This window comes from Leptosomus discolor, chromosome 1 (assembly GCF_034619465.1).
Source record: "Leptosomus discolor isolate bLepDis1 chromosome 1, bLepDis1.hap2, whole genome shotgun sequence".
Lineage (NCBI taxonomy): Eukaryota > Metazoa > Chordata > Aves > Leptosomiformes > Leptosomidae > Leptosomus > Leptosomus discolor.
In genome coordinates this window covers 204,946,853-204,973,217 of record NC_141391.1, presented here as the reverse complement: position 1 = coordinate 204,973,217, position 26,365 = coordinate 204,946,853, and the positions used below count along the sequence as shown (strand labels likewise).

At 40.8% G+C, this 26,365-nt stretch overlaps 1 protein-coding gene across 2 annotated transcripts in view; it reads right to left on the bottom strand.

Annotated features, from left to right (window-relative positions):
* The window catches only part of RELN (reelin), a 297,464-nt gene that overhangs the window by 43,683 nt on the left and 227,416 nt on the right, over positions 1–26,365 (bottom strand). For both annotated transcript variants that reach the window (XM_086474260.1, XM_086474253.1), the window contains exons 28-41: positions 25,120–25,355; positions 22,903–23,060; positions 21,795–22,002; positions 16,209–16,285; positions 14,500–14,658; positions 12,368–12,556; positions 11,876–12,149; positions 10,357–10,497; positions 10,085–10,262; positions 8,525–8,609; positions 5,691–5,873; positions 4,168–4,339; positions 3,987–4,089; positions 291–520 (exon numbers count right to left, since the gene is read on the bottom strand). In XM_086474260.1, coding sequence (XP_086330386.1) covers positions 291–520; positions 3,987–4,089; positions 4,168–4,339; positions 5,691–5,873; positions 8,525–8,609; positions 10,085–10,262; positions 10,357–10,497; positions 11,876–12,149; positions 12,368–12,556; positions 14,500–14,658; positions 16,209–16,285; positions 21,795–22,002; positions 22,903–23,060; positions 25,120–25,355 — 2,393 coding nt within the window. The remainder of the gene's footprint in view (positions 1–290; positions 521–3,986; positions 4,090–4,167; positions 4,340–5,690; positions 5,874–8,524; positions 8,610–10,084; positions 10,263–10,356; positions 10,498–11,875; positions 12,150–12,367; positions 12,557–14,499; positions 14,659–16,208; positions 16,286–21,794; positions 22,003–22,902; positions 23,061–25,119; positions 25,356–26,365) is intronic.

Sequence of the window (26,365 nt, the reverse complement as noted above, 5' to 3'; positions counted from 1 at the left end):
TAATTTTACCAAGCAATCCACATCCATAAAAATGTCACCAATTATGTATATGGATAAATAGGAAATTATCTGCAGTTATTCTACGCTAACATTAAGCAACATATTTTCGGGAATCACCTGAACACTAACTAACATTCAGGACAAAAAGAAGAGAAAAATTGGTCATCTGGTCTGCTCTAGTGCTGCAGTTCTTATGCACCTCGCTTGTGCTGGGAGAACATTTTGGATGGAAAACAGAAATAAAAACAAACCAACAAGCAGCTGGGCAGGAACAGGAGCTGGACACTTACCCACAGAGGTGCAGTTTTCCGAAGTGAATGACCTCCCTCCTCCAGCCCTGGGTGGTGCCTGCGTAGTAAGTGCTACTTGGGTGATGCTCAGTGGAGCACAGGGAGCTGAGGTGACTGCTGCTGCTGTAGCACAAGGGGAGCAGCAGGTGCCAGGTTGCCCCTAGATCCCGTGAGAACTCCAGCTTTACCGGGTCAGCAGAGGAGCTATCAGTGGTACAGCCGATATTGATCTGGGGGCCAAGACATGAAATGCAGAAGATGACAAGGGCAGGCTGTGGGACCCCTAATCACTCTTCATCTTAGTCAGCCTCCCCTATTTGGTACAGTATTTATTTAGCCCAGGAAAATGGTGATTTGAGAACTCATTTATCAACTGGGATGATGCACTCAGGACATGTTTGTGAACATTAACTCTTGCACATTGTCCTACCTGTCCATGAGCCTATCACACTCTGGCTTATCATAAAACGAATGTAATATGAAATCCCCAACTACTTCTACTAAGAGAGAACCCCGAAGTTAATTAGACAAAATCCCAAAAGAGAGTGGCTAATGTTGCTGGAGAAAACGCACCAGGTCTTACAGTCCTTTGGCAGGCACTGAGGTAATCACAGCACCAAAAAATGTGCAATTTTAAAACCAGAAATATTAAACCAAAATTGTAGAATCATAGAGTGGTTTGTGTTGGGAGGGACCTTAAAGATCACTTAGTTCCAACCCCCCTGCCATGGGCAGGGACACCTTGCACCAGGTTGCTCAAAGCCCCATCCAATCTGGCCTTGAACACTGCCAGGGAGGGGGCAGCCACAGCTTCCCTGGGCAACTTGTGCCAGTGTCTCACCACACTCATAGTAAAGAAACTTCTTCCTTAGATCTAACCTAAATCTACCACCTTTCAGTTTGAAACTGTTACCCCTGGTCCTGTCACTACACTCCCTGATCAAGAGTCCCTCCCCACCTTTCCTGCAGGCCCCCTTTAAGTACTGGAAGGCCGCTGTAAGGTCTCCCCAGAGCCTTCTCCTCTCTAGGCTGAACAACCCCAACTCTCTCAGCCTGTCTTCATAGGAAAGGTGCTCCAGCCCCCTGATCATCTTCGTGGCCCTCCTCTGGACCCGCTCCAACAGGTCTGAGTCTTTCTTGTGCTGAGGACCTGAGAACTGAACACAACACTGCAGGTGGGGTCTCACCAGGGCAGAGCAGAGGGGCAGAATAACCTCCCTCGACCTGCTGGCCACGCTTCTCTTGATGCAGCCCAGGATGCGATTTGCTTTCTGGGCTGTGAGCGCACACTGCTGGCTCATACTGAGTTTTTCACCCACCAGTACCCCCAAGTCCATCTCCCCAGGGCTGCTCTTGATTCACTCATCACCCAGCCTATATCTGTGCTTGGGATTGCCCTTACCCAGGTGTAGGACCTTGCACTTGGCCTTGTTGAACTTCATGAGGTTTGCACAGGCTCACCTCTCCAGCCTCTCAAGGTCCCTCTGGATGGCATCCCTAACCTCCAGCATGTTGACCGCACCACACAGCTTGGTGATGTCAGCAAACTTGCTGAGGGGGCACTGAATCCCACTGTCCATGTCACCAACAAAGATGTTAAATAGTTATGTGCAAACATAAACTTTTTGTTAAACTGCTGAGCTGCGCTATGGTCTTCTTTTGAGTTATACTTCCAAAAGTGGCTTATGCCACAGGGTGTGTGCTGTATCACTTCAATATGTTCTTCAGCTTTCATACTCACTATCCATTTGTTCATGTATAACAGCAAAGCCCTAGGAGACAGCATTAAAAGAGCATCATAGCTGGATTGGATTTAGGTTCAATGTCACACCAAAACATAGTTTGGAAATGTCAAACTTCTCATGCTGTTCTTACAAGATTCCTGATGTAGAGAACAGTAGGAAAGGCAGAAAACTTATATGAGCAACAATTCTACTACTGAAAAATATATAAAATATGTTTTGTACAGAATCTGAGACCTCTTAAGACGTATTTTCTGTATGCATCCAGTGCAAATTACTCTGCTTTTCTTTCACACTTATATTAAGATGTTCTTTTAGTTTCAAATTGCTGTATGAAAGAAGAAGAATTAGTTCCTTTACAGGATGACTCTGTCACATAAAATAAGATGTACTGTACACTACCATGCAATAAATAAAAACTCATTGCTGATAGAATACAAAGCCTGCACTAAAACTATGAAACATTTTGGGTATCTTTGTAGCAGAAAATAAGTGTCTTTCTAACATGCTGCTCTGTAATGAAAATCTACTTATTTGTAAAACCCAGTAGTACATAGAACTGTGCATAAATGTTGAAAATGTATCCTACATTGAATTTCCTTCATCACTCTTCAGCGCACATGAGTCCCCTCAACCTACATTTGACTAGAAGGGTTGTCTACTCATCTAGAAGCTTAGAGAGGTGCTTGACCCAATATAGGTTTTGACTCTTGAGACACAGAGAGAAACTATTGCATTATGCATAACTTCTTCATTTATACTAATGTCCTCAAAAACGTGAGCTGAAAACAATCTTCTTACCACATATGGAAAGAAGCATGTAGATTTTATAAGGTTAGTGCTCTGAAGACTTATGAATATCTTAAAGTGACCTCAAACATTTTTGTTCTACAGGCTGTAATCTATATTTTAAAACAGAAAATGGTTTGCATTCAATAATTTATGAATTAGTTGCATGACAAACTGAAGCATGCATGAGCACACAGTTAAACCTGGTGTTCTTGGAAAAGACTTAGAATCATTTTAGTAGTTGTTTATAAACCAGTATCATTTGCTGTTTAATGTTACAGCATGCTACATCTTTGTTGAAAGCATCCTGGTAGCTGTGGCATAGCAATTTATGTGAAAGACTCTTTTACAATTTCTAAATGAAAATATAATGACCCCTCTAAGCTAATAGATGCTAGGCTAAATGGTTACTCCCATCAGTAGCTGCCCTAGCCAATGCACAGTTTAGATTTTAGGATAAACCAGAAACACAGTTTAGTTTATACTATGTATTGTCATTGGGGTAACTGTTTTCACGGGCTATATGAGAAGCACAAAAAATACGCTCCTTATTCATGAGCTTTAGATAACTCCCTAAGATGGGATGAATTCAGGCCATCATGGCCAAAGAACAGCTTCCTCTAGAGCAACTATGAAAGCTTGGGCAGAAGCAAAAGGAAAGCAGAAACTTGGCTCTCTGAGAAAGTACAACAGTGCAGTTAAGCCAGAAGAAGGTAGGAAAAACTGATTTCCAGTGTCACAGATGAAGTCATAGCTCTCCACTGGGTCAGCTTGTGGAAATGCTGCACACTTATCCTGATCACACTGTGAAGTGGCAATCTGGACCCTCACTATATTTTACTCATCATCTTGTCTGTCATTGGTGACTCTCCAACCTGTAGGATGTAGACTTTAATGCTATCAGTGCGACTATATAGGCATAGACAAAGTAGTAATTTAAGCAAGAAAGTAGAAGACTTCGAGGCAGAAATTTCCCTTATCTGTGTATTAAAATCTTCACGATACACCCATGTGAGGGAAAGTAATATCAAAGCACTTACAAGGGCAATCAGACAGGCTTCTCTACTTGGTAATCATAACAGTTGGGCAAATATACCAAAGAGCAGAACCTGAAAGGACAGAACTCTCTAAGCAAAAGGCAAAATAACTTTCTGAGGACGAGTACCTCAAATTGGATTATAGTGTTTTCGTTTACACTCAGGTCCCTTGTTGTAATGGAGTGTTCTCCAACTTCGTTTGAAACAAATACCATAGCTGAATCTTCTTCCCTGTAAGAAAAGGAAAGGGGTGCTTTAGACTCAGTTTATTATACAGTCACTTCATTTCTATTGCTGAGAGATGCTTACGGAGCTCCTTTAGATGAATATGGGCAATAAAGCCCAATGTTTCCACCAGGATAGAAAAACCAGTTGTCCTCTTTGGGACCGAAGTCAAATGTATCCAAAAGGATCATGGGATTCTTTAGGTTATTTCCATCAATAATGAAGTCATCAATAATCCAAATTTCTTCTTTTTTGCCTACATAGAAAAGGAGAACATTCTTATTAAGACCTGATACTACTACTATTAGAGATCAGATCAGTAGCCAATATTTATGAATTACATGGAGAAAAGGGTGCTAAAAGCCTGGCTTCACTGTTTTAATTTTCCACGACAATAGTTCCCATACTGGTCTGCAGCCTGACCCTACAGAATTAACTTTTTGTCTTCTAAAATTTATAGAACTCACAGCAAACTGAAGAGTGAAAGAAAATCTGTGTTGAACAATTATCTTCTGTTTAAATCACATTTACTTTGGAACTCCAGCATCAATGCTTCTTTAATTAAGAATCACCTAAATGAGCAGTTGCTGTAAAGCCCAAGGAGCCTGAAAGGATAATTTCATTCTACACCTTTTTCCTTGCACGCAGCACCTTGTGTTTGCCTGGCAAGAGCTCTTCAAGAGAAAAGAAAACTCTAAGTGACCTTCTTTCCAAAGGATTATGAATTCAAATATGTCAGAAAATTGGTGCTTTCAAACTGGAGAGGAAGGATTAGGTTGCCAAATCTTTTGTGTAACTGTTTTTTTTTCATCTGTCTAAAAGCCTTTGTGTTGACCAGAGAAAGTTAAAAGGCTTCTTTTAAATAAAATTCCTACTTAAGAATAATGTCTGCTAGAAAGGTTTAGTTAAATGTTTTAGACAGGACCCATCAGAAGAATGAACTGTAACTGGATTCTTAGGACTGGATTTGAATTTGCCTTTTTTTTTTTTTTTGTTAAAGGTGCGCTACACATTTGCTTGCATGGAATAAATCATTGCTGTATCACTGTATCTAAATGATTGTTGGAATTCTTTAGAGCCCTTAATATCAGCTCCTGCTAAGAGATGTGCTCAGAGTAACTGAGAGCAAAGGAGAGCTTTCTTCAGCTGACCCATCTCCTGTAATCAGGAGGAATGAGCTGCATTCCTCTTGTGGTCTTCTACAGCCCTTTACAATTTAATCAAAAGATTAACTGCTCACTACATACTCTTTCTAAATGGGTTTTTAATGCCTAGTTAATTCTGAGTGAGGTAGGCTCGGTTCCCATTTACACTTGGGACACTTTTATGTAATTGGGGTATTCTTATGGGGCCTCAGTGTAAATGAGAATCAGCTCCATTAAAAATAATGAGAAGGACCAGTGTGAAGTTAACTTTATCAGTGTTGCTTGGTCTCCCAGTCCCTTCAGGACCAAAGCCGATAGTCTTCTGCACACAGTCAAGGGGTATTAGGTTAAGGTACTTTCACTTTAAAGCATGTATTATTGTTGAGTCCAAAAAACTAGCCTCTTACAGATGCTGAGCTGTGCAAGTGTGGACCTGGAGTCCCATGGATGTCTCATCCTTACCATTGTTGTAAGGTTGCCACAGCCTGAACCGTGTTGCATTGCTTTGGGCTGCATAGGGCAGAGGAACGTTGATAAAGAGGACGTCTGTAGTCTGTGTGAAGTAAAACTCATCTATCAGGTGCCAAGTGATGCCACCGTTGACAGAATATTGCAGCAGGATAGAATGAGACCTCTCGGGGGTGCCTGGAGGAGAGAGGACATACGTTTATGCTCATTATAATCTGGCTTCAAAAAGCACTAGCTCAAAAACAGTTCTTCAAGTGTAAATACAATTAGGTTACTCTGATATCTATTACAGAGTATGCATAGCTTTCCTTCAACAAGGAGGCTTCCTTCAACAAGCCTTTTACCTAGGCTGTTGAAACTTTATATGTTTATTGTACATATACATCTTCCTGTGCTTTGTCTGTCTGCAAAATGCTAATAAATTAAGGGCTAAATTTGCATTGCTGTTCATTATATGTATGGTCACAGTTAATTACTTAGATGAGAAGCTATCTCAGTGTTATAATTTTTTAGATTAGAACAAACCAGCTAGTTCTACCACAGAGATTTTTCAGTAATTCAATATTTATTTGCTTGTTTCTCCCAGGTACCAGACATTATCATCACCATCTGTAGCACCCACAGACGAAGACACCGTCCTTATCCTCACAAATTTATAGTCTATGGCTCCAACTGCAGACACTGACATTGATCATATTCATGACCAGAAATCATGTAATTAGTGGAAAGCACCGAGGAACTTTATTGGCGTGTTTTAACAACAACAACAAAAAAGCAATATTCTGTGCTTTAACCTGGGCCTAAAAATCAGTGGTGGAACTGAGAGTAAGATTTGCGTTTTCTGACTACCAGTTTTTCCTTTTTTCACTTAAAGATTTAGAGTCATTAAAGGCTATTTACAGCCCTAGCTATTAACATACACTGATTGGAGCCCAGCACTCTCACTTGATGCTGATTACCCTGCCACAAGCTCAGTCTTTAATGTATGTTTGGCCCATGCCTGACTTGCTGACAAGAAACATCAAAGCCTAAGTGATGGCATCTCAGAGCTGAGTTCTCACTCAGACAAATTTACACGCTCCAGTCTCTTCATAGTATGGCACAGTGGTGGCATTTCCCCAAAAACTCAGTCCGAGGGCAGGAACTAGCAGTAGAAAAGGACTAAGGGACAGTTTCTTCATCCCTGCCTCACTGTGTGTTACTATGCAAGTTTCTCCCGTGTTCTGTTCTTAAATTAACCAAATTTGCTGAAGGCAAAGTGCCTGATGTGCATGCTCCAACTCCATTCTGCTCCCGCACAAAGTCTCTCTTCAATCACCACATGTGGAAGAGGGCTGGGAGGAGACTTTTGCGGTCAGGAGCTGATTTCAGCTTATCTGTGTCACTTAACAGCAAACAACACACAGCTCTTAATGCTTACAGCTGAGATGTGCCCAGCTATATTAATATGCATTCAACATTAGCTTATTGGGACTAAGTCCTGCATCCAGGCCTAGGGCTAGCAAGCCATATAGATTTAATGAGAAAAGATTTCTCCTGGAGTTTCACTGCTTTACCTCTTGTGGGTCAAGTGTCAAAATCCAGCCTTGAGACGTTGGCTATTCCTGCCTTTCAGAATTATATTTTTACTCATCGTATTTTTTAATATTTTGGCAAGGATCATATGTAGAAATATTTCCAAGGCATAGTTTTATAAAAGAAGTCTTCACAAAGATTTTGCTTTTAAGCATGAAATGTTGGGCATGTTACTGGTTTTGGCTGTCACTGTTTTCTCTCTTTTCCATAAAGTACTTAAAGAATAGTAATAAATAGCCAAATATATATGATTAAATGCCTATTTCTTATGGAAGAGAATCAAACTTAATTCAGAAGGATCTATATTTTACTTGTCCATACACAGATTTGGCTAAGACATTTATTTAGGAAGAAAGATGTGGTTCAAAACTATTTTCACACTGTCCTGTGGCAAATGGCAAGTCAGCTAGGGTCCAGTCCCAGAGTGCTGAGGTTCCCACAGAAGCTATGAACGTCTTCCACCAAAGGGAGAGGTGTTTTTGCATGTTGAGAGTTCAGCCTGGAAGTGCTCGTTCTACGAGCAAAGCTGGAAAAAACTTCTGAAATTGCATGGGAGTGACTCAGGCCCTCAACCAGGTTATTAGTGTTCCACTACGTCACTCCTGACTTGGATAAAATTATTTTGCAAAGCCAGAGATGGCAGGGGCTTGGAGCAGGGTAAAACTGAATCATTGGCTTGAAAATACTTGTACTAGAGAAACTGCCCCAAGCTTGTTGCACCAATGTGTAAACTTGGCTTGCAAAGTCTGCCTATTCTTCATACACAATTAAATAGAATTATGGAGTTTTAGTCATCTCTAAGATACCTACTAGGAAGTCAAATGGTAAGAGCTTTTCATGCAGTGGACTGAAGCCTGAAAATGAAAAATCCTGTAGTTCCTTATCAGTCCCTTAAGTAGTCTACTATGGGCACCATTTTATGACTTTAAAAGCGGATAAATCAATTTTTTTCCTAACACACTGTCAAATCTCTAAAAAAGCTTGAACTGTTTTGTTTCTCTTCTGCTCAAAGACTGTACTAGCTGTGTTGTTTTTGACACCACCACAGTTTACTATTTCTTAGGAACTGCAGAGCCATGTAGGGGGTAGCAAGGTAGGGATGAAGCAGAATCTCAAACGAGTTCCTATATTATCTGCCATAAACTGATGATCACGTACATTGAAGCTGAAAATGTAAATTCATATTCTTTTCTGTGATGCCTCTATGTATGAATAGAGCTGAAGAAGTGGTAGGAAATTAACAGTGATCTTACCTTTGGCAATAAATTTAAATGAAAACTGGATGTACACAGTATTAGTGCAATCTAGATCTCTTGAAACAAGCATTCTCAGTCCTTCCTGCAAATACAGAACATATAGTGTGAATCTCAGTTCCCATTATCGAAGATGCTCTGCAGCTTACTACTGTCTGGATGTTGTCTGTTTCTGACTCCTGAAGGGAGCGAGAGATGTAGTTCTCTGTCCCACATCTTCTCCCAGGCAAAAAAGGGGGACAGTGATAGCCTTGGCAAAGTGAGCCGCAGTAATGGAAAGGGCTAGATATGGGTGTGTGTCACCACCAGAGACACAGCTACACGATCAGGTACAGGCACAGGTACAGGTCATTCGGTTCGTGCTCTGAACCACTGGGATGTGATCTGATCTGCAAGCACTGACTTACTCAGACATTGAGTCCAAGTTAGTATACTCATTTTTGGGGCAAATTGTATAGTAGCCAAGCACCCTAATTTCCAGACAGGAAGAATCCTCTCTAGGAGCTCTTTTCTGTGCCCCCAAAAATATTTTATACCATAATATCCTCGTCTGGGGCAACTTCTTGACGTAGAGCAGTAAGGACAGGGAGCAGACAGGAAACCTTATAGTGACCCCTAAGGTCCTGTCCATCTCTGTAGATGAGCTCAATGTTATGTGGATCTTGGGGCCAGAGCTGGTCCTGGTTCTGCAGAGATCTGGCAAACTGCCTCTCAGAGCTTCCCTCTTTCTCAAACCCATTCCCCCAGGGGAACAACCTGCAGGAACAACTAGTCCAAATTTCAGACAATTCACATCCTGTGATTTGTTATTTAAATGATCTAAGGAGGTTGAACAGGAGTCAAGCTTTTGCAAAGAAATATTTCTAAAGAATTAATTTCTACACCAAACGTTTTTCAATTTCGCTTTTTTGGGGCACCTGAATTTACATTGTCAAATGAATCTCATGTGTGAGCTTAAAATTAGTGTGCTTATGTGAATGAGAGTCTTTCTATTATGTGTTTTGTTGAAGAACTGACAAGTTCAGAACATATGACATCTCCTGGCCTTTTTTAACCTGTAATTAACAAAAAAAATCCTTAAAGAGCTAGAAAACTTCAAAATGATAGAATTAAGTAAAACACAGTCTAACTACATAAATATTGATTACACAGACTACAGTGATGACTAATTTGTATTATTCAAAATACTCAAAAGCCAACCAGGGGATTTCAAGACACAAACGCAATCGATTGTAACAGGTAACATGTTTCCAAATCACTCACTTGGCCTCAAGAATCTCAGCCGCAGAGTTTCACTCTTTTCCTTTGGTGGTTAAGGAGGAATTTATACCACAAATAAAAGTAATAGCCAACAAACAGATGAAACCCATTTGTTCATAAAAACCAACTGTGACAAACATGGTGTATATTTAGGGCAGGAAAAGACAAGAAAAATGAAAATGTCAAATTCTATCCTAAAGACTTTGACGTAAACATGAGGGAAACAACAAAAAATTTACTTCCTCTTTTTAACTCTACTGGTTTTTATTCATTTTTTTTTCAATGGAAGTAGTCTCTGACCCCTTTAAAAATGAGAGCTGTTCCAGACTTGATGGTGTCACCATTCAGGTTTCCCCTCTCAGCACCGTAGACTTCGGGCCAAAGGTCTGGATGCAAGTTACCATTGAAATCATCCTTCAGGACAGACGGCAGAGGAATGACAGGGACACAGTACGGACCACCAAAGCCTCTGTCACACCTAGCAACAAATTGGGAGGAAAAGGTGTTATCCATTTGGCCTAGATAAAACACAACATCTTTCTCTGAAGCAGGTTAAGCAGGTTGCTACTTACACACAATGACCTGCATCACAGATACCATGGCCTGAGCACATCCAGGGGCAACCTGTGGCCAGGACCACATTGTCAATAGCCCAAGAATCAACACCAGAAGCATAGTTGTACTGAATCCATCTGAACCGTGTCCTGGGAGAACTAGAAAAAACAGAGCGAATGTACTTCAGGCTTCAAAATTTCTGCTCCACAAAGTGCTAAATAGTAAAGAAAAATCCGATAGACTTCAGAAGAAAAACATATTAATAAGCATGACTTCACATATTTGGAAAAGATTCATATTCCAGTTGAAACTGGAAGTTTCAGTTTCTCGGGTTCGTTTTTAAGGCAAAATTCCAGCAGACTCTAAAGGAAGGTGCCCAAAGTGAAAACCAAGAAAGAACATTGCTGAAACTCTTGCTGGACAGGCAAGTGTTGAGCAGAAGCTTAGCTGCGTAAGCATTTGACAGCTCCACATGTTGCTAGCAGACCTAAGACGATATAATTGCTTCAGTAAAGTAGGAAGTAATGAAAGTGTGTAAAGAAAAAACAGTGATTACGTATGTTCATATATATGTATAACAATGTATGAATATATATGTGCAAACCACTGCTGTGGTTGCTGAACTGCCTTGTTATCAGATGAGGAAAGCATTTTGGAAAAAAAAAATCTATCAAAATGCTATGGGTTAGATAGTCTCGCATCTGTTCAGGCAGGAAATGTGCTGTAGACTATGCACAGAGAGTTGCCTCCAGACGTAGGATCAGGTTATCATTATATTTGTGAACAAGGTTCTTTGGAAGATGTATGATCCTCTGCTCCTCTGGAGCCAACTATGGAATTAGAAACCAAGATGTCAACCCCAGTCCCAGTTCATTTACTGTGTGTCCATTTTTACCACTGTATTTTCCGAGGTGATGTGTGGGGTGCTTTGAAGAATTACAGAACTATTCAGAATAGTGGTAACCAATATCATCATCATCTGTTATTTCTAAACTAGAGTATGGTTTTATTCAGAGAGACGGATGCCAGCCTATCTGCCACATCAATTTACAACCATGTGATATCTCTAGGAGGCACGCAGAACTTTCCTCCCAGTCAAAAGAGTGGAGGTGGCACATCCAGTAACACGCATTTTGACTTGCTGAATGCCGTGACTAACATGGCTAAATGTTGGATGACAATTTATGTGCAATGACGGAAAATAATGTTATATGAAAGGATGGGTCAGGGCATTAATTCTTGCTTCTTATTGGGTAAATGTTAGAAAAGCTTGGTTTAGCATTCCTGTTCTTGCTGTCATAGGTTATAGGGAAGACTTAAGAATTCACTCATCCAAAGATGTTACTTCCTTGAGTTCCTGCAGTTCATATCATACCTGATGAAATATTTTGAAGTGAAATTCAACATTCCGATGGCGTGACCACACACATTTAATAATTTAAAAGACATGCAGAAAATTCCCAAGCTGGGGGATGTTTGCTCAAATTAGATCAGCAAAATCAGTATCATGCTAAACAGCAGAAAAGCAGTGCTCACTTGGTTGAGGGTGGGAGGTAGACTGTAATTCTCTTCCAGTTTTGGAATCTTTCTGAAGTGTAGATGGAGCTCTCAGTGTACTGCTGACAGCCAATGGTTGGAGGGACGCACTCCTCTGTTACCAGGTGCCAGTCTCTCCCATTATTTAAAGAATATTGCAAGTGAATACTATGAGAATTGCTGTACGGCTTGCTGCAACCCATGCTCAGCTCAAACTGCAAGAAAGTGGAGGCTGATACATGGAAGTCCCAAGTCTCGGCATAACGAGGTTTTCCTAAGAAAAGAGAGAAAAACAAACAAAAAAGCATACATGTATGCTTTCAGTACTGTCATTCAAATTACTTGCTGTATTTTCAACTTTTTTCAGCCTTCTCTTCCCTGCAGATTACTATATACCTGAATTTTCTATACTTCCCATCTTGTAAAAACTTGACCCTTAAACAATTTATAAAATTGACTCATACAAATGTAGCAATGTTTGGTGACACGTACCAATATTTTCACTGAACATCAGAGCTGTATCCATAGACAGGCAGTCGATGTCTACTTGACCTCCTTGTATTCTGTACCAGCTTGCTTGTAAATCCACAGTTCCATCAAATTTATCCTGGAAGCCAGTCTGGGAGCTGTCATTCATCCCTATAAGGACATCGTCCAAAGCCCACTGAGCTGAATGCTTCCCTATAAAAAGCAGAACAGGCAGGTTAGTGGAGTCCCAGTAAGGTTTTTTTTTATCCCCATGTCCTGCATTCACCCAGTGAGCCGTTAATAAAGGCTAAAACATTGCTAAGGATGAACCTGGACTCTGGAGTATGATTCTGTTTCAGATAAACACAGGTATTTCCCTCTTCATTGTGCAAGCTTCAGTGCCTTTGTCATCATAAGCTCTCACCGTGCTTGAACGAGATACTCCCTGAGCCCTTGGATAGGGGTTTTTCATTTTACGGTCACAACCTTCCTACCATTCCCCATGGCTAAATTGGAAAGGCCTCTGTCTAGTTCCTAAAGTACCTTTTGTATGGAAGAGGATAGTACACAGAGGAAAATGCTGAAGGCTTTTGATATAGATGATATTCATAGAAGTGTTCTTCACCTTCTCCTACCTGGAAAACTCTCCAGCCTACAGGCATCCCAGTTCACCATCATCTCCAGCCCGTTTCTCCAGCCCTTCATTTCAATTCGCCTTTCTACTGGCATGCTGGAAATGCCATCTTACCATACAGTCACTGCCCTCACAGGGGAAGAAGGAAAGCCTTGACAATAAATTGTGAGCTTGCAGCGATGTGCCAGGACTTTTGTCTTGCCGCTGTGAGGAACATGGGTCGTGACTCATAGGGCCACTCTGCACTGAGTTATGGCAGACAGAAGACAGTCTACAAAGGAGCTAATATATGTAACGAGGAATGGTTACCACCTATGGGCGATGGTATGGAAGGTGGTATTTCAACCTCCAGTCATAAACTCACCCTCTTACTGGGAGCCACAGGACTGCCATCAGGTGGTCTCGGAGTGACCACTCCCAGCAGGGAGAGATGTCACCCAGGTGCCCCCAGAGCAAGCGGCCATGGGCAGGACACAAGTAGGGAGCAACATGTCTGACACTGCACCACTCACCAGCACAAATGATCGTGGCAGAACGATGGTCTGTGGTTGCTTCTCAGCATTTCTCCCAAATGAACTGGCTTCTTAACTAGAAGACATCCCTCTTTCCTTGTCTACTCTCTTGGCTAGTGAGAACAATTAACTCCAGCACATACATTGTAAGAAAATGTATGAATAAAAAAAAGCCATCAAGATGATAAATGATATCCAAGAAGCTGCATACCATAATTACCTGAATGTAAGCTGTGTGCTTTTCTCCCCAGTGAATTGCTATTAAAATGTACTTGGCTATATTTCTGAATATCGCCTTGTGTTTCCTACAGGGTTCCAGGAGCTGCTGCCTTGCACAAAGGCAAAACACTTAATCAGGACACTTTTAATAGTGGTAACGTGCCCTCATGCAAAGTGGGAGGTCTCACAGTGGCTGTAGGTATCAGTCAGTACCAGGCTTTTACTTTCAGCTGAGGATTTGGGAAGAGGCTGAGAGGGCTTTGAAGGCACTGCAGAAGGCAGGGGAGCAGGGTGCTGGGACACCAGAAATGGCAGGGGGTGGGGGTCCTGTTTTGGAGTGTGGAGATATTAAAATAGTGAGATGGGAGCCACTAGGTAGGCAGATTCAAGGCCAAGTTATGCCTCCTTTTCCAAAACAGAGAAAAACATAGATAAAATGTGTAAGCCATTTTGCATCCCAGGTCACTCTATACTTGGGTAAATCCTCTAATCTTATTTAGGCTGTTCTGCGTAACATTCTTTTCCCCTCCCCTCTGTTATCTCTCAGCATCTTTAGTTTAAACTTAGCTTTTAAACAATTTCACTCTTAAGTCCACTATTCTGCTTGATGCCATAAAAGAAAATCATGTCTGAGTGTGACTGAGGAAAGCCTAAGTATGCTCTCACAGCACCCAGCACAGTACCGTATATTTGGTAAGTTGAGGTTTCCGCAGAGCATGTCCATACTCTGAAGCATTGACATGCGAGTTGTGCAAAGCTGCTTAATGGATTTTTAGGGTGGCGTTGCTTACCATGCTGCGGCTGCCACCAGCGGAAAGCGGTGGCTGGGGTTTTGGCCTCCCGAGGTAAGTCTATCGAGACAACCTGGGGTTCCAGGTATGACATGAAGTCCAGCTCTCGCAGCAAATGCCAGGTTATCCCATTGTCATTTGTGTATTGAACAACAAGCCCTATAAAATTAAGAAAGGCAGTTAGTCTGACTGTACAGAGCAAAGGGGGCAACACTTCAGCCTGTACTCGGGAGCTGCCAAGCCTTGTCCAGTGCACATGACTTTTGGCAGCTCCCCTACCCTTTTGGTATCTCCTGGTCCAGAAGCATTTTGTGGAAGAAGTCCTACTGTAAAGGTGATGTGGGCTCACCATCTGCCACACATTATCTTACTTGTCTTCCCCAAACTCAAAGGATCAAAGCTTTTACAGCCTCATTGAAACTAATGATTGTACCACAGAACCAATCGGAATAATGTGACTTTCTGCATACAGTCAGTATTTATTTCGTGTCAGGTATCCTTGCAGTTTGGTGGGACACTAAGTTGTGATTCTGATAGCTGGGCTCTCAATACGGGTGGTTTACAATGCTCATGCTACCTATGCAAGCTCACAGCATCCTTAAAAGTTAATTAGCATAATATTTAGATAATTTAAGATAGTCTTTGCGTCTAACACAAAGTTTGGCAAATACTAGGACACAGTGGAATTGTGAAGTTCTTATGAGCTCATCAAAGGGAATAATACAAAAAAAGAAGCTCTTATGTATATTTCTTCTCTTAAAAGTCTTTTATACTGGAGTACATTCAAAGATAATGGATTTTTTTGTGTTTTATACTGGTGCAACTGAGAGGAGAATCAAACCCTCAGTGTAATCTGTGCTGAAAAATTACAGTTGTGAGTCAGTATCAATGTAAATGCCATATGTCAGGAGACAGTCCACTGATGTTAAATGATTTATACTGAGAAGAAATAAAAGTTTTCTCATCTACCAGATGTCAGTGGTCAGTCTTCGTATAACTAGACCACTTTACAGGGGGAATCTGCTCCCAAAACGCTGCTGACCCTTCCCAAACATAAGTACCAGCTCTGCCCTGCTACCTCCCCCCCCCCCCCCCATAACTCTAAGCATGTGGGTAAAATAAGAGAGGAGTCAGCTGGGAGAGTTTAATTTCTTTAGACTAAACACATTTTCAGCTGCAGCTTTATAATTTTGCATTTCAGGTAAATAATGCACGAGCTTGAGTTGGAAGGCAATCTTTTATTAGACCTACTGATGTAGTTGAGAAGCTGGACAAGTTTTCAGGCACACAGCTCTTCTTCAGGTCAGAAACGCAGGTTGCCCGCTTTATCCTGACTTGAATTTTATTCCTTTTATTTCAGACCTGAAGAAAGTTCTGTGTGCTCACACATTTATCTGTTTTCCAACACTATCAAGTAGTCTAATAAAAGCTATTACACCTCGTCCTCTAAATGTTGTATTTCTTAAACCATCATAGCTCCAACAGTTACTCTTACTGGAGGATCACCTTTAGGCTTAGTGGAAATAAGTATAAATACAAGTGTGGAAGGAAAGTAAATATTTTTCTGCACCATTTCTGAAAACTGAAGAGGTAATTGATTTATGTTAAACATAAAACAACCTTTTTCATTTTGTAAAGGCAGTAAAAGACAAAAACATTGTGGAAGGTCCAAAATACAAAAAGCTTATTATAAAGAAAAAGGGCTTTACCTTCATTCCTGGCTCTTGGTCTGTTGCAGGAGTTACCAACAGCCTTGCTTCCAATTTGTACATAAAATTGAACTAGCCTGTTAAAAAAATCAGGGTAGAAAAGAAGTGTAATTGTGTTCTGATACACAAGATCAGCCAGGATAACGCTCCTCTCAACTAATGCGGCATTTTCAGTTAGGTCATTATTCCAGGCTTATTGATCAGGAAACGTTCCCAGTGAAATCGAGCATGGCCATAGTAAACAGTGGAGGACTGAAGACAGAAGAAGGTGATGTGGTTTATTGATCCTGTGCCTAATAAATGTATTGTTGGACTGAGTAGCAGAATTTAGCTGTTCCCTCTTTCACACAAGAACGCAAAATCTCCAAAGCAGGCAAATCTGCTCCTTACCTCAGATCTTACCTTGACCTCTTCTAACTGGAAATTGGTTCAAGCTTTAAAATACAATATTAGATTTTTAATAAATTTATTATTTCCTTACTAAACCACCAATCCCTTTTTGGTCCTTAAATTCTTGACGTAAATAATTTTCAGTGAAAAGTGTTCACGGGACATTTTGTGAAGTAGACTCTTGGATTTTGAATGTATACATTTTGATTTCATTGGATATGCTCTTGTTCTCCTATCATGAGACAGGGAAAAAAATGTTCCTGATCTGCCTTTCTTGCAACCTTCCCTATAGTAAGTGCTTTTATCACTTCCCTACCTTCTCTTATTCCTTTCTACTGTAAACCATGGCAAACTTTTCATCAGTCTCTCATGTATTTTCCATGTCCTTGATTTTTCCCATAACCATTTTCTGCAACCCTGCTAAAGTTGCAACATCGCTTTGAGACAGTGTAATTGGTTTTATCGACAGAACTTTGGATTAACCTGAAACATCCCTATTTAGCTATATTTGAATTAATAATTATCCATCCTCATACTCCAGAATATTGTGGATTTTTTTTTTCCTCAGTCTGTATGATGCCCTGGTATCCTTGCTGAACTGATATTTTTAATTGTGACTCTGTGGTCTCAGAGTAGTTTACATTTCCTCTTAGATGTGCACTATTGTTCTTTACAACAGCAATTCATTTCAATTAATGTCCTGCTGCTCACTTAGCAGGTTTCAGTGCATGTGTCCGACATTCATCTGAGTCTTATCTGGTCATAACTAATGTAAGGAGCATTGAGATGTCTGAGAATGCCATTGGCCCCTCATCTATGCCTTCTTCACAGGATGTCTGCATTGCACACCTGAAACAACACCTGAACAGAGCAGGGAGCCTGGGCTTGTCCGCACAATGAGTTTTGTATGCTGAAAGTTGGCAGTGCCATTCTTCTCATTTTCTAACCTCTTTTTGACTCAGAATGATGCCTGCCTGTTGTGTTATGATTATTGCAGATGTAATGTTTTTGGGAAGCAACTGCTTATCCCTTGTGCTGGGAGTGTCCACATGGAGCACATAGGCCAAGGCAGGATTATTGCCCACCAGTAGTTTTGGGGAAAAAAGATATCTAAAGGAAACCAGGCTTCATTAATTCTATCGCTTGTAGATAACTTCTTTATTTTACACACTAAATTTGAGGTGAATTTGTGTCTCTGTGTGAAGAAACAAAGCTTGATTTGTTGCTCGAATAATTGCCCACAAGGATAACTCTTTTCACTTTAAGGAATTTCGTCCTAATTTGTAGTGACATTGGTAAAATCTCAGACAAGCCACAGGACTACAGCCAGAGCCAGTATGATGCAGACAGGACTCCAATTTCCCTAACCCACGGCTACATATATGATGTCATGATCCTCTTTGATTCTAAATCCAACCACACTCCAGTTCTTTTATCGAAATTGGTATCTCCTATCTGAGATGTTTTGTATATCCGTAGGGACTAGGACAAGCCAGAATATACTCACCAGTCTCATTCATTAACACTATAGATAGCTCAAGAACAGACAGGCTCACAGTATTACACTATTTAGCCAGGTAGGTCCTATTGTTTGTTGCAGCTCTGTTGTCTGAGACAGTATTCAGGCAATAAAAAACTAGACAGAAGTGAAAAGATTTACAGTCCTACGATGAAATTCTCATTTATGCTTGCCAAACATAAAGATCGGCGGAAAGCAAAAACAAAAGACAAAAAAACCCCTTTTCTGCAGAAGGGTGCATCAGCCCATCTGATCTGTAAGCATTTGACCCAGAACATCTCTCTGGGATGGTTACACAGTCATTAGCAACTGACTCCATAATGCAGATGGGAGCCAAGTCAGCTAACAAGCCAGATGTCACCACTTGGAAAAAAACCCCATATATTCCATGTTTTTTATCTAGCTGCCAGGTAGGCACTGTGTCCAAATGCTCTCACTGAAAAGATAGTGAAGAGTGTCATAAGGGACAGGCCATCAAAATGGGAGGCAGTAACTCATCAGTAACCAAAATGCATCCGGGTATCATATTGTCAGTCAGGAGGATGGAAATACTGCTGGTGAAATTGCGCCTTTGGTGCACTGGGCCATGCAAAAGGGAAGGGATGGAGAGACTCCAGAGGGTTTCTGAAGTATAGGGCAAAAAATGGTCTGAGTGAAATGGATTTTGACACTTAAAGCTCTCTTAGGGCTATGGGACATTTAATGTCTGTGAAAAAAATGTAGTCAATCGTATAAAGGAATAAGGAGACAATAGGACAAACAAAGCAAAGATTATGATAGAACTTAATGTATGTGTTAAACATCAAGTGCTTGTTTATGATCATTGGCTTTGGGGAGCAAGCTTTAGTTTTAAGTGCTCTTAGCATGACACCTGAGTTTGGTGGTGCCCTGCTGGGCTGCTTCCCTGAGCAGCACCACGGCTGGCAAATCTCAACCCCTTTGGAGCAGAGTGAACCTGCAGCATTGAGCCGCCATGGACCCTGCTCCTCTGGGAAGAGAAGGGTAAAGGGGAAAGGGGTCTTTGTACTACTTACAAAAAAGAATAAAAATTTTTTACATTCCTTACATAAAATTTACACTTTATATTCAAAAAGCTGTAGCTGAAGCAAGATGGTAGGGAAAACGCATAGGTAGATCTGCAGGAGTGCAGAATAAAAATAAAACTTTAATGTCTTGCAATATTGTTCAATTTTTTGCTCTTCCATGCCTGACTTAATGAAACAAGATCTTAAAAGGTCTGGGAAAACACTATTAACCTGAAAAATAAGCAGCTTAAAAACCTACTGCAGGAGTTTCAGCCTTCCTATTCACAACCCTCAATCCACGTATCATAACGGTATGTCTTTCAATGCATATTTTCCTGCTGTTTACCCAGTCACCAAAACCCCCAAACCAAAAAACCCATGCAAAAATGAAAGATAACTGTGCAGGGGCTAAGATGACCCCTAATAAGATAACTAAATTCTATGCAAGGCATTATTGAATGCAAAAAGTAATACCAAAATAGGAAAAAGTACTTCCTTCTAATCTCCTCTTTCAAGTGACATTAATTTTAGCTCAAATAACAGAAAAAAAATTCTAGGCTGAGGGATTATTTTCTTTTTAGGGTATGGGTCTTTCAGTTAACCCCTCACACTCTCACAAACTTAGTCTGCATTTGCTTCTAGTACAAAAAGAGCCAATTAATGTTACAGATGGTCTTGAACATTAAAGTGAGATGTACTTGTTCTAAGCAAGGTGTCTGAACCTGAATGTCTAAGTTTTACATGACCAACCCAGACTGTCTTATAATTAATGAAAAAATACATGCTTCCAGAAGACAAAGCACTGGCCTTTGCTAGACCCTATTTTAGGATGAGTTGCATTGTCCATTTGAAGCCGCTATTGTCTCCTCTGAACACAAAAGAAGCCTGAGGTAATAGGCTGTAGTCTAAGGAGTCCGTGTTCTGGTTGAACGGCATGAGGTGAATACTGCCATTGAGCACACATGTAGCTGAAGAAAAAAAGTTTATGTTAGTCCCATTTGAGTTTGAGATGACCAGTGTGTTTGTTCTGTCTAGTAAGCAGCCCAGGGATGCGGCTTCAAGCTTGAATTGTTCAAGGAAGTTAAACTGCTTGCTGTGATGCTTACAAAAAAAAAAAAAGAAAATTCTGTTTTGTTTTGACAAAATGATCAGTCGCAGCAGAGGAGCAGCTCACACAGTGATCACGGGCTCAGAAGATGGATCTTAGTTGCTCTTACCAGGTGCCCTTCTGGCCATTTAAGTTACTGGGGCAGTTTTAAGACACCAGATGACTATGTTCTTGTGCAAAACAGAGTAGTGATGGATGAAAAAAGTCAAGAAAGAGCATTGCTCGATATTTTAAAACTTCTTCTGGCTTTTAAAATGGTTCAAACTCTATAAAAATGGAAAGATATAAATATGAGAATGTGGCATTATAAGTGGTTTCAAAGTAATCTTAAAGGTAAAGAAAATCCTTTCTCCAGGAAAGAAGGAATATTTCCAAAATACTGTTTGAATACAGACTTCTTGATGATGTGGTTACTTCCAAAATTATGCTTCACAGGATTAATAACACAAGATTTAAAAGGACAGTGGAACAGAAAAGAAGTGCTCAGACCTTCCCAGAGTTTCAGTGCAAACATGTACTTGTCCAAAGTGTATTTGTCAAACAATTAATTAGCTTAATTATTAAGTAATTTACATAATTATATAAATAATTCACATATTTGTTAGGCACACACAGGATGGAGGAAAGGCATCTGGTGCTGTGCTGCTTGATGCCAGGGAGCAGCTAAGGTTGTCCCCAAACCCGCAGCACCCCTGCTGCCTTAAGGAGCACTGCTTGCCTGAGCTGGAGAGCTGTAGTAGTAACTTGTGGCAAATATTTACTGAGTGATCTCACATATTAAATAATGCAGCAAATCATGGCGTTACTTTCTCTTGGAGCAGTATTTGCCAAGAGAAATATCTTTTATTAAGCTGACTGGTATAATTGTAGGGTGGGCAAGGTTTCAGGTGCATGATCCCTCATAAGAGTGGACAAAGCAGCAGCAAACTCCAGGCTTAATAATGGTTAGGATTAACAGCTCTCGTTTATCCTAATTGCATTATTCAATTAGACAATTTGAGAGAAAAGGGATAATTGCTATCAGTGTAGCATGGAGAGAGGTGAAGGCTTGCTAACCTCTTGGCTACATAGAAATAAATCATATTCCCTTTTTTTACCCTTCTGACAAGTGGACTAATTCACAACATCTGGCAAGTAAACAACAGCTCATTGCTACTCCATTGCCATGCCTGCAATTCAATGCATTCGGGGGAAAGGGAGATTTTCTGTCTGGCTACGGGCAAAGTCTTAGATTTTGTGCAGTCTCAAGACCACATCTTCTGCCTGTCCATTTAGAATATAGTGCAAACCATCTTCTCAGAAGAATAAAGAGTTCATATTTTTTTATGCTGCTATTCAACTGTTTCTAACCCAAGTATTCTCTCTCAAGAAAATGAATAGCACACCAGAATGAACAAAAAAGTATTTTTTCTGCCTTTAAGATTTCTTGCACAGGTTGCAACTACCAGAAAAACATTTCCTACTTTCTCACATCTACACTTGTAATAACAGAGAGGAAACAGCATGAAAACAGACAATTGTGAGAAGCAGCACAGAGGACTGACCTGATATTTGTGGTGTCCAGGGGAACAGTCCTCGCCTCCCTTTTGCCAGGTCCATTGAAGTACAGAGATTTTCCATCGCTGAGCACGCCACAGCCTGTCCCAACCTGACCTCCTGTTATCTTGTACCAGAGAGGGCTTAGCTTCCTCTCAAACCTGTCGAACATCTCACTGTGATTAGGCACATTAGACACACAGGTTCCATGCGACGCTTCAAGACAAAAAAAATAAAAATATGGGAGATGCTTTGGTGAAACTGTGCTGAACAGAGTAAAGGTCATAAAGTACATTGGCACACGGTTCTGTTGCATTCACATATGAGAAAGTATTGGGCTTTTCTAAGAAAAAGCCGTGACAACAGCATTGTATCTTTTTTAACCCACTTTACAAATATTTGTAAGCAGAGTAAGCCCTCTTCCTCTAAACTGTAAGGTAGCTTATTTCACTAGGTGAAAACCAGCCGTGCTTTATGTTGATAAGGCATTTTATGTAAGCAGAAAAATTATCTTTTTATTTTGTTTTAAACAAATTGAATAAAAGATGTTATCTTATTGCTTTGTTGGTATAGAGGATTGAAAAGGGTGTAATGTGCAACTGGTTGTGTCAATCACTGTTTTTTTTTATTGGGTTTGGGTTGGGGTTTTTTTTGTATTTCAGCATAAAACCCCCTGAAACCACAAGTGAGCAGAATTTTCCACAGAAGGGCCTGTCAGAACATATGTTCTCTCCTGGTCCCATGCCATCTGATGGCCAGGGGACTCAAAACCAGCATCTTTTGAAGATGATCCAAAGGCTTTTAAGCAGACTTTTCAGTTTATAATATTTTATTTTGTTTTCTCTTTTATTGCTAGTCTCTTCCCATTCATACAGATGGTGATATTCAAAGATTGTGGTTGCCAGAAACATCATCAGTGTCCGCTGCCTTCAGTTGCTCTGTTTTGCCTGTGCTGAATTTTATTTAACAGAATGAAAAGATTCTTGCTGGCAGCCCATGAAATTTATGTCATCATCTATTTTTCCAGACTATCAGATAGGAAAAACAAGATGCTAGATTTACAGCTGTAACTCAGCCAATGCTTACTGTAATCCCACCTAAAAAGGGTTGTCTTACCTGTGTAGCCCAGGTCACAGAAGCAGACCCCCGAGACGCAGTCCCCGTGACCGTTGCAGTAGTTGGGGCAAGGCTCAGAAATGTAAACGCCGTCTAAGCCAAAAGGAGGCACACTTTTGTGGGAGCTGCTCTCCTGGATCCAGCGGAATCGAGTCTTACTATAGAGAAACAATGAGGAAGAGCACAGTATTACTATTCCCAACTTCAATATCTACTGCTCCTTGTTTAAACTTAAAAGGAGCTTTTGCTAATGGGTGCCTGGAAAATATTTCTGACATCCTACGTAGATTTTGTGCAACTTCACTTCAGGATATTTTTTAGATTTTTGGGGTGTATTTTGACTTTATTTCTCTGGCCTGTATCCATCAGTGTGATGTAAAGAACAGATAAAAGGTTTTAGCAACATAAGTGCATGATTAGACACGACTCTGACTCGCTACCCAGTTTGACTTGAACTGCTAATTACATGTTAGAACCCAGAACTCCATTTCTTACAGTACTTATGAAATGAACTGGGTTGTGTCAGTGTTGCAGAGTTTATTATGGGATTGTATTTTGTGTAAAAAACCCTCAAGTAATTTGGATACAAGAAAAATCATCAACTTTCTAAAAATAATGTCAAATAACGTGTCCTACAGGACATGTGGTCAGAAATACTAAGTTTTTATTCTTGGACGACAACATGAAATTCCTGGAAAACAGTGATCTAACCCTTAACTTGTATAACTGAAACAGGGACCTCAGTGAGCCTACAATAAGTTACTCCAGCTGACACACTGCATAGGAAATCTGTTGAAGAAAAAATATTTTGATTATTAATTTTTGGTCTTTAACTTTCAGCTGAATCAGTTTATAGGAGCTTCAGAAGGGGAACAGATTTAAAATCTGCCAATCCAATAGTTTAACTAAGATCCTCCTTGTAACTCTGCCTAAAATATAATAAACCTATTGCTTTTTTTCTGCTGTGCACTGGGATTTGGTAGGTAGGTGATCACCATGCTGGTGCTCTGTACCAACCGATGAAACGGAATGGTCTCCAAATAACCCATGAACCATGATTTCCAAAGCGACCCACAGTGAATTCAGTTTTCAACACACCAAGACCCTCATCGTACTCACAATACTTACATTTTTAATGTATTAGCCTGAGCTTCTTATTCCTGATCACAGTACTGAACATAATGCCAAACAGATTGCTGGTATTGATTCTGCACTGCTTGTTTTGGGTAAATCAAATCAGCTGGTGTCAGATCTGTGCAATTTGGCACCTGCTTTTATTGGCTAATTACTGAAGAAAAGACAAACTTGTTACGGTACACGTTACTATTTCAACTCCTTGCGGCAAAGGCACTGGCTCCCCTGCTACACAATATGCCACATACATACTCAAAATCTGTGCCAAGGCTTGAGGATGAGTAGCCTGTGGCGGCAGGATGGGGCTAAAACCCAGAGGCAGCACTAGAGCAGCTGCCTGCGGGGAGAGAGGCAGGAGGCAGCAGGGGCATGGCCAGAGGCATGGCCAGGGGCATGGGGGATGGCTGCTGGCTGCGCTGGCAGCGCTTGGTGCAGGCACCAAATCTGACCGGGGCAGTTTACTGACAGTGAACAAGGGGAGTGAGAAACTTCAGCCAAATCCAAGTAAAACTGAGAAAAGCCTTCTGATTTCAAAGCTTATTTGTGTCTTCCACTGTCTGATGTTTTCTCATCTGTATTAACATGATGCTGAGGTCACGCTCACAGATGAGCACACCTGTCATTCCTCCCTCCTTTGACTTCAGCTGTCCTGGCCACCTTCAATGACACAGCACATTACGCAACAGCTCAAATACCCTTCTAGGATTTCTTTGCCCAGTGACAACTGTAAAATTAATCCTGTTCGAAAGGCTTATTTGATTCAAGTGACCTATCACTCTCTTGCTGGTGCCTCTGACCTAACTGATAAGTGTAAAGACAGGCAGCACCATGATGAAGAGATTGATGTCAAATTAAAATGTTCTGGTTTCCTTGTTGCTCTGTAATGTAATTTTATAGACCATTCTGACTGCTTTAAAATGAAAAGCTCCTCCCTGTTTTGGAAAGCACTGTATTTTTCCCAGATCTGCTGATTTTTAACACTGCTTTTATCTACAGCTTGCAACTTTCTCCTAATGCAGCATCAAAGAAGAGACAGCCTATTCACGGGTACCACTGGCATCACTGGTTTACAATGTACAGTACCTGGCTGCAAGCGACCTGGGGATAACAATAGTAATTCTTGTCCAGTCCTCAAAGTCTCCTGTGTGATACACAGTCGGCTCACTCAGCTCCCGGGAGCTTCCTTCACATCCTTTTGTGCCTGGAGATGCAGGGTAACAGCCCTCCTTCACGAGCGACCAGAAAAGCCCAGCATCATGCGAGTACTGAAGCAGAACGGGAGCAGAGCTGCTGTACTGGTTGGTGCAACCAATGTTCAGCTGCAAAAAAGCAGAGCATCAGATATGAACTGAAAAAACCTGCACTATTATTGGCATTTATTGTCTGCAAACCAGCTTTGACTTCTTGGTTTATGAGTCTCAGCACTCTGAAAACTTGCTTTGAACCCTGCTGGCAAACAGTGACTGATGTTTGGAGTCTGTTTCCTACACATATATGACATTTCTCAGTAAAAATTCCCACTATCCCTTCATTACGGTTGCCAGGTTCAGCACACTGAAATGTACAAAGAACTCTTCAAAGGTCCTGGTGCAGAGCACACCACGAACAGCAATCTCTGCGCAGGCACCTACGTGGCCAGAGGAGTGGAAGAGCTGTTTCCTCTGAGACCCATCCCATCTGCAGTCCACCCCATGTGCCCAGAGGATCAGCCTGACTCCCAGCTCCCCGCTGTGCTGGGCTGCAAGCCCTGACCACAGCCTAGTCACTGGCCTCCCAGGAATGGTGTCTGGGAGTTGGCGCAGCAGTTTGGGCCCCCAAAACAGAGCAAAATTGGATGAAGTAAAAAAATGCATATTAAAATGTGAAATAAGAATGAAACCAAGACAAAAATCTACTGCTGATTTGAAGTTTTCAGTTTCATTTTTCAACCTATCAGAAAAACATTAGTTTTCATTATTGTATTGCAGAAATTCTACTTGAGCTGTAGAATGTAAAATGTAAAACAAAGTCATTCATGTAAAATGAAATAATTTTGACAAATTACTGTCTTTGAGTTTATCAATGCAGAATTATTCCAGGCAGCTATTTAAAATAGAAATTTCACAAACTTAGGAAAGCATTTAACCATATGTTTGAAATTAAAGCATGCAAATAGGATTAACACATTTACATGCAGGCCAGTTTAAAAGCTTTCCAAAGAAGAGAGAAGTATAAATGCAGGCCTTAAATAATAGACTCTATAAACAAGAACTCACTGTTCTCTGATACATCTTGTTTATGTTTGGTATATTTATGTTACATTGCCAAGTTTTTTAGCAATGGAAGGTGT